Source organism: Dipodomys spectabilis, unplaced genomic scaffold, assembly GCF_019054845.1.
Source record: "Dipodomys spectabilis isolate Male_0828 unplaced genomic scaffold, ASM1905484v1 ptg000796l, whole genome shotgun sequence".
NCBI classification, from domain to species: Eukaryota; Metazoa; Chordata; class Mammalia; order Rodentia; family Heteromyidae; genus Dipodomys; species Dipodomys spectabilis.
The window spans coordinates 45,521-52,547 of NW_024871473.1; the positions used below are offsets into that span (position 1 = coordinate 45,521).

At 68.4% G+C, this 7,027-nt stretch overlaps 3 protein-coding genes across 10 annotated transcripts in view; 1 reads left to right on the forward strand and 2 right to left on the reverse strand.

The window, feature by feature from the left end:
* Positions 1 to 1,365, forward strand: part of Grin1 (glutamate ionotropic receptor NMDA type subunit 1) — a 31,810-nt gene extending 30,445 nt beyond the window's left edge. For 4 of the 8 annotated variants that reach the window (XM_042673295.1, XM_042673298.1, XM_042673297.1 and 1 more), the window contains one exon: positions 706 to 1,365. In XM_042673295.1, coding sequence (XP_042529229.1) covers positions 706 to 822 — 117 coding nt within the window. In that variant the 3' untranslated portion in view covers positions 823 to 1,365. The remainder of the gene's footprint in view (positions 1 to 705) is intronic. The other 4 variants (XM_042673296.1, XM_042673300.1, XM_042673299.1 and 1 more) reach the window with 1 other exon arrangement.
* Positions 1,366 to 1,810: 445 nt separating this feature from the next.
* On the reverse strand, positions 1,811 to 3,169 carry Lrrc26 (leucine rich repeat containing 26). The gene is made up of 3 exons (XM_042673315.1): positions 2,412 to 3,169; positions 2,094 to 2,321; positions 1,811 to 1,857 (listed from the first exon to the last, which is right to left on the reverse strand). Exons 1-3 carry the CDS (start codon positions 3,058 to 3,060, stop codon positions 1,811 to 1,813), a joined length of 924 nt encoding a protein of 307 aa, XP_042529249.1. The 5' UTR covers positions 3,061 to 3,169.
* A 691-nt stretch (positions 3,170 to 3,860) lies between these two features.
* Tmem210 (transmembrane protein 210) lies at positions 3,861 to 4,718 on the reverse strand. Its single transcript, XM_042673316.1, has 4 exons — positions 4,637 to 4,718; positions 4,395 to 4,530; positions 4,201 to 4,230; positions 3,861 to 4,062 (listed from the first exon to the last, which is right to left on the reverse strand). The coding sequence occupies exons 1-4, from the start codon at positions 4,716 to 4,718 to the stop codon at positions 3,867 to 3,869; spliced, it is 444 nt and encodes a 147-aa protein (XP_042529250.1). The 3' UTR covers positions 3,861 to 3,866.
* Between the last annotated feature and the right edge of the window lie 2,309 nt (positions 4,719 to 7,027).

Below are 7,027 nucleotides of genomic sequence, written 5' to 3' on the forward strand. Positions count from 1 at the left end.
GCACAGACCTCAGCCTACAAGAAGCCCCCCCCCAACCAGTGGGGCACCCCAAACCAGCTTGCGTCCCAGGGAGAGACCAGGATGTGCCCAGGAAGCTCTGGGTGGGACCTCCAAGGGGCCCCAGAGGTCTGGCTGCCCCATGGCCCAGGCGGTGCTGGCAGCCGGCGGGGAGAGGCTTTGTGGACCAGAGCAACCGTGGCTCCAGGAGTTGGGGCAAGCACAATCCCCAGGACCGGCAGGCCATGCGGGCCGGGCAGAGTGGGACCCAGGCCCCGCCAGGGGGCGCAGGGAAGCAGGAGAGGGCAGGGTCTGAGCACGGGGGACTTGCTGGGAAAGAAGACATCTGGTAGACAGCAGCAGCAGCGTCGGGAGGCCAGGTGGCCACAGGGGAGGAGGCACAAAAGCCCGGCAGGTGACAGGCCCCGCTCAGAGGGCCTGCGCCCTCGCGGGGGCTTGCTCCCGGTGGGCGCTCCCCGCCTCCGCGGGCAGCCAGGACTCTTCCGGGACCAGCCCTGCTGCCGGGTGGCATCTCCGGCTGGCCCGGCCCTGCGGGGCTGCGGGGGGCGGCGGGGCGGGCGGGGGGCTGCGGGGGGCGTCCGGCCGCTGAGGTCCTCGGCCCCCGTCCTGAGGCCGGCCCGGACGCCCGGGGCTGGGCCCCTGACGACCGGCGGCCGGCGGGTATTGATTGTTGGTTCTTATTTATAGAGCACCGGGGGTGGACGCGGCGCTTTGCAAAACCAAAAAGACACAGTGCTGCCGCGACGCGCTATTGAGAGGGAGGAGGGTCCGCTGCAGCTGTGTTCCCGTCATAGGGAGAGCTGAGACGCCCCGCCCGCCCTCCTCTGCCCCTCCCCCGCAGACAGACAGACAGACGCGGGACGGCGGCCCGGCCACGCAGGACCCCGGAGCTCCACGGGGTCGGGGAGGAGCACCCCCAGCCTCCCCCAGGCCGCGCGCGCCCGCCCGCCGGCGGCCCCCCACCCTGAGCCGGCCCGCACCCGCGCCCGGCCCGCACCCGCGCCCGGCGGCGGGGCTAACGGGCCGCCTTGTCTGTGTATTTCTATTTTGCAGCAGTACCATCCCACTGATATCTCGGGCCCGCTCAACCTCTCAGATCCCTCGGTCAGCACCGTGGTGTGAGGCCCCGGAGCCGCCCACCTGCCCCGTTAGCCCGGCCCAGGACACTGATGAGTCCGGCAGCTCGGGAAGGCCCGAGGGAAGCCCGCCCGCCCGCCCCAGAGACTGCCCGCCCGCCCCGCCCGGGCCGCCCCTGCGCCCGCCCGCCGGGACCCAGGTGCCAAGCGGAGGACGGGCCGAAGCCGAGCCGGCTGGGCAGGGCCGCGGGGCACGCCGGCGGGGACGGGGAACCCGGGCGGGGCGGCTCCCGGCGGGGCGAGGCCTCCGCGGCCCCCGCGGCCCCCGCTCCGCGCAGCGCGCGCGGGCGCGCCCCGAGTCCGCCGCTCGCGCCGCACCCCTCCTACGACCCTTCCCCCGCTCCACCCTCTTCCGCCGGGCCGGCCCTGCCCGTCTCCCCGTACGCCTCCCGGGGGCGCCCGGCGGCCCCCGACGCCCGGAGGGCCGAGCCGGCCCGGCCCGCGGCCCGCACACCGCAGGCCTTTCCAGACTCCAGACTGCCTCCGGCCCCGCCCGCCTCCCCGGCCTGGGAAGCCTGCCTGCCTGCCTGCCTGCCTGCCGCCCGCCCCCCACCCGGCCCGGCCCGGCCCGGCCGCCCCGCGCCCCGCCGCTCCCGGCGCCGCAGTGCGCAGCCGCGACCCCCCGCCCGCGCCCCGCCCGCGCTCAGTGGAGATGCCTAAAGGAATGTCACGAAATTTTCCATTCTGTGTCGCTTGTTGTCGCCTGGGGGCGTGGAGGGGGGCCGGGGGTGCGGGGAGTCCAGGGGGCGAGGGGACGCTCGCTGGGGTTCCCGTGGCCTGCTCAGGCTCGGGGGTCTGCGGCGGCGGCGAGGCCCTCGGGGCCGGGGCCGGGGCGGGGATCGGGGCCGGGGCCGGGGCGGGGAGCAGGGCCGGGATCGGGGTCGGGGCCGGGTCCAGGGCGGGGAGCAGGGCCCGGGCCGGGCGGCCTCCGGGGGGGACCGCGGGCAGAGGCGCGGCGGCGGCGCGCGCGGCAGGCGGTGAGCGCCGAGCCCAGCGCCAGACAGGTGGCCAGGCTGGCGAGGAAGGAGGCCGGGCCGAGCGCGTAGACCACCGCCAGGTCCCGCGCGGCCAGCGGCTGCGCGCAGTGCCGGAACGCGGCGTCGGGGAAGGCGGTCAGGGGGCGGAGGGTCCGGCGCCCCGGCGCCACGCAGAGCAGGGTCTCGGCCTCTGCGGGACACGGGCTCAGCGTCAGGCGGCGGCCGGCCCGGAGCGCCCCGCCCCGCCCCGCCCCGCCCCGCCCCGCCGCCGGCCGCTCACCTGCCGCGGGCCGCGGGTGTCCGCGCAGCCAGGCGCAGAGCGGGCGCAGCGCGCAGCCGCAGGCCCAGGGGTTGCCGCGCAGGCGCAGCGCGCGCAGGGCCGGCAGCCCGGCCAGCAGCGCGGGCGCGAGCGCCGACAGCGCGTTGTCCTGCAGGCTCAGCGCCCGCAGCAGCGGCAGCGGGCCCAGCGCCGCGGGGTCCAGCAGCGCCAGCCGGTTGTCGGCCAGCGAGAGGGAGCGCAGCGCACGCAGCGGCGCGAAGGTGCCCGGTGCCAGGGCTTCCAGCCGGTTGGCGCTCAGGTCGAGCCACTGCAGCGCCCGCAGGCCCCAGAAGGCGCGCGCGTGCACGGCGCGGAGCGCGTTCCCGCGGAGGTCCAGGCGCACGAGCGCCTGCGCGCCCGCGAAGGCTCCAGGCGGCAGCGTGCGCACGGCGTTGTGGTCCAGCAGCAACTCCAGCAGGCGCCGGCCCAGGTCCCCGGGCACCGCGGGCAGCGCGAGGCCCGAGCAGTTGGCCCGGCCAGCCGGCGCGCACGCGCACGCCTCGGGGCAGTCGGGGACTCCGACGGGCGCCGGGGCCCAGACCAACCTCACCGACAGCAGCAGCAGCAGCAGCAGCGGCCTGGGCCGCGAGGCGAGGCAGGGGCTTCTCATGGGGGCAGCCCGAGGACGAGGCCCCGCGCCCGCCCGTGCGTCTCGGGGGCCCTGCTGATCCGGAGTGTGTCCTTGCGGCGCCGGCCGGGCGTCAGCTCCCTGTCCAGCGCCGGCAGTTCCTGCCCCACGGCTGGGCCAGCGCACGGGGCGGAGGCCAGGCCCGCAGCCAACGCCCAGCACGCCAGCCACCTGCCCCGCAGCGCCTGGCTCTTGGCCCTGCGCCCCGGGTGGCGCCTGAGCAAGTAGGGTCAGGCCCACCACCATGACCGTGCGTGCCGCTCCACTCAGGTCTCTGTGCTGCTCGGCTGGGCAGAGGGACCCATGTGGAGAACATAGGATCGTGTCATGCCCTGGTGGATGACAGACCTGGCTCAGGGGACAGGCCCTGAGATGAAGAGGGGCTGCACACTAGCGGCAAGAAAGGCAGCAGCCAGTGCCTCAAGCCCCCTCTGGAACCTCAGGGGTCTCTGTGGGGAGGGGACCGGGGTTGGCCCAGGCCTCCCAGCCACGCAGCTCCCCTGCAGCTGAGATCCTATCTTGGGACATGAGGGCGGGCAGTATGGAGAGGGCTCAGCGTCCTTGTCTACTCTGTGCAACAAAGCAGGAAAATGCAAGCAGGAGCTGGCCTGCCAGCTTGGGCAGAAGGTGGAAACCCCAAGGGTACGGTTCCCTGTCTGCACCCAACACACATACACACACACACACATACACCACGATGCAGCCTCTAGGGGCTCTGGAAACTTGGAAGGAAGACAGGGCACAATCACCGAATACTGTTTAATCTCCCTGCCCAGCTGCCTTCCGCTCTAGTCTGGCGGTGGGGGTGGGGCCAAGGGTGGGGACGGTTCCTCTAGGGTAGCCTCCATGGGGATGGTCAGGAGGGCGCTCTCCTCCAGAGATGGCATCATGGAGACTTCCAGGTCAGGGTCCATGAGATGGGACTCCACGTGCACTGAGCGCAGGTCCACTCGGTCTTCCTGAACCCCAAAGTGCCCTAACACCCTGCATGAGGAGGGTGGTCAGCCTGACTGGCGGCAGGGCAGACTGTCCGCTTGGGACAGGGTGCTCAGTGCTACTGGGAGTGCCGCCCGCGAGGGACAGCAAAGGGACAGCACACCCCAAACCTCCCTTGGCACTCACCTCCTGTCCACGTGTCTGGGACATGTTTCACTGGGGGGATAAAGCTAGGTGTGAAAGGCGGAACAGAGTTGGAACCCTCTCCCCAGTCCACATCCAGAAAACACTGCTGCCTGTGGTGACATCCCACTCGAGGGGCAGAGGCCCCTCAAGGCCTGACCCCCTCCCGCAACTCCCAGCGCCCAGGGCTCACGCACCCCTTCGCTTGAAAGACGCCAATCGCCACCACAATAAGGGCACAGATGCAGCTGGCACTGACACCGGCCAGCACCACAATGAGGGCAATGAGGGCCTCCCGGCTGAGGCCCAGGCTGCATTCACAGTAGGTTCCAGCTGCAGAGATAGGGCCAGGAGGCCAGGCACCAGTCACCTGCTGGCTGAGCCTGCCTGGGAAGGGGAGAGGCTCTGGCTGGGGGAGGGGCTGGGGCCAAGGAGGCACCTGCAGCAGGGATGAGCAAGAGGGACAAACATATCAGGCCCACGGAGCTGCCAGCCAGGCAGGAGTCAGGCAAGGGGGCCATGTCCAGGCCCCTGTCCCACCACATACCTCTGGACAGAACTCGGGAGGTGGGGGGGCCTGTCGGAAGGCGCTGACCTCACAGTGGGGCTCTGAGGCATGGAATGGGGGTGGGGCCTGGGCCCCTGGCCAGCCGGACTTGCTGCCAGGCTCCGGGATACCAGGAGCCCTGGGCAGGTAGCTAGTGATGGGGCAGGGTGGAAAGGGAGTTAGGGGTTATGGTGAGATTTGAGGCAGGCAATAGTGAGTCTGAGCCTTGAGGACACACACACAGTGCCTTGTAGTAAAGAAGGTGGGCTCAGGCCTGGCCTGGTGTGGGGATGGGGCCTGGTTGCTCTCTCTGGCCCTGGTGTGGGGATGGGGCCTGGGCTCTCTGGCTTCTGGTATAGGGGATTGGGACTTGTATTTTCTCTATGGGTTTCAGGGCTAGGAGTAGGCCTGGACTCCAGCCAACTGTGGGCCCGGCCCCTCCCCCCCTCCTGGGGTCAGCTGCTTCAGGAGAGAGAGCCCCCCACTGCCAGCTAAACCAAGTCCAGGGATCACAAGGCACCCAGGAGAGTGGAGAAGGCACTGGCCCTATCTGTCCAAGCAGGACCCAAGTTATGCTCTCAGAACATCCCTTCTTTGATTTCGGCCTCCAGCCTACATGCATATTAGAGTCCAGCTGGATGCCAGTGACTTGTGCCTGTAATTCTAGCTACTTAGGAAGCTGAGAGCCAAAGATGGAGGTCTGATGCCAGTCCATGCAGAAAAGTCTACAGGACTCTTACCTCCAACTAACCAGCAAAAAGCTGAAAGGAGAGGTGTGGCTCAAGTGGTAGAGTACCAGTCTTGAGCAAAAGAGCTAAGCAAGCATGAGCAGTCCAGAGTTCAGACCCCAGTGCTCAGAACTATTACCTTTGTAGAACAGGCAGTTGGTCACCTGCAGGCTGGCATGGTGAGAGTTAATTCTCTTCCCTGAACATGCCATCCAGGCTGGGGTGTGGAGCAAACCCACCCTGCCACCTCCTTTCTTGCTCTAAGGGCCTGCCAAGCAAACCAGACTGAGCAGGAGCCATTGCCAACCCCAGCTGACTGGGCCAGGCCCCACAGGGACACCAGGGGAAGGTATGACTGACTTGCAGTCTGTCGCCAGGGACCTCCTTGATCAGACTCGGGTGTCCTGCAGCCAGGGTCGTGGGGACCCAGCCAGCAAGCCAGCACCCTGCACAGCCTATGCACTCGATGCGCAAAGCTGTGCCCAGGATATCCCCTGGTCCTGCGGACACCACTAAAAAGGGAGTCCAGGGTACAAGGCGTGCCCGCGGGGTTGGCACCGCCACCCTGCCTGGCCAGCCCCTCAGGTTTACATCCTGGTGAAAACAAAGGCACACCTGCCCAGGGCCAGGTGGTGGCCGCGGGGGTGGAACCCAATGGCCACTTCGTGAATGGTGGGCTTCAGGGCTTCAACTGCCACCAGAACTGGGGGGTACAGAGACGCAGCGACAGCACTAGGTGACGAGGTCCGAGAGCCAGGGGCAAGCCACCGTTAGCTGTGTCTCTCCTAGGCCTGTGCGGACGCCAGGCGAGGTCAGGCTGTGCTGCCTGAGGCCGAAAAGCAAGTCACTTTTGACTTATTTGGTGCTAGAAATAGAAGACCTGTACTTACCTCAGCCTTCTGAGTGACCAGGACTACAGGTGGGAGCCACTGTACTTATCTCAGCCTCCTGCATGGTCAGGACTACAGGTGGGAGCCACTGTACTTATCTCAGCCTCCTGCATGGTCAGGACTACAGGTGGGAGCCACTGTACTTATCTCAGCCTCCTGCATGGTCAGGGCTACAGGTGGGAGCCACTGTACTTATCTCAGCCTCCTGCATGGTCAGGGCTACAGGTGGGAGCCACTGTACTTATCTCAGCCTCCTGCATGGTCAGGGCTACAGGTGGGAGCCACTGCCGCCCAGTAGCAGAGTGCGTTAGAGGGCTTGCCCCCAGGGCTCCAGAGCTCTGGGCATGGTGAGGGCAGCACTTGTTTCTGCACCTCCCATAGCAGACAAGGGGAAAGCAGGGACATGCGGGGCATCTGGGGCAAGGGAGCAAGCGGACACTGGGTGTGGCTTGTGCACCTTGGCAGGAGCAGGTTCTGGAGGCAGCAGGCTACAAAAGGCCTTTGTTCCCTTTAAGAGGGCACTCTGGGGCCGGGCGCCTCCTGCCTGGAGACGGCAGCTCTGGGGCAGGGAAGCAGTAGCCTTACCCGGTTCTAAAGTTCCTCAGCCACTGTGGTGCTCAGGGCACTGGCAATGTGGAGGCTTCTACTGGTATGTCCTCTGGGGT

What these genes read in the sequence shown, in the direction of transcription:
- Lrrc26 (XM_042673315.1), bottom strand. Translation starts at nt 3,060, where the DNA reads ATGAGAAGCCCCTGCCTCGCCTCGCGGCCCAGGCCGCTGCTGCTGCTG. An exon ending in ACACCCGCGGCCCGCGGCAG is followed by an intron (nt 2,322 to 2,411) that starts GTGAGCGGCCGG and finishes CGTGTCCCGCAG; the next exon opens with AGGCCGAGACCCTGCTCTGC. An exon ending in CCGCCGCGCCTCTGCCCGCG is followed by an intron (nt 1,858 to 2,093) that starts GTCCCCCCCGGA and finishes CCACGCCCCCAG; the next exon opens with GCGACAACAAGCGACACAGA.
- Tmem210 (XM_042673316.1), bottom strand. Translation starts at nt 4,718, where the DNA reads ATGGCCCCCTTGCCTGACTCCTGCCTGGCTGGCAGCTCCGTGGGCCTG. An exon ending in CTTGCTCATCCCTGCTGCAG is followed by an intron (nt 4,531 to 4,636) that starts GTGCCTCCTTGG and finishes CTATCTCTGCAG; the next exon opens with CTGGAACCTACTGTGAATGC. An exon ending in CCCAGACACGTGGACAGGAG is followed by an intron (nt 4,063 to 4,200) that starts GTGAGTGCCAAG and finishes CTCCTCATGCAG; the next exon opens with GGTGTTAGGGCACTTTGGGG.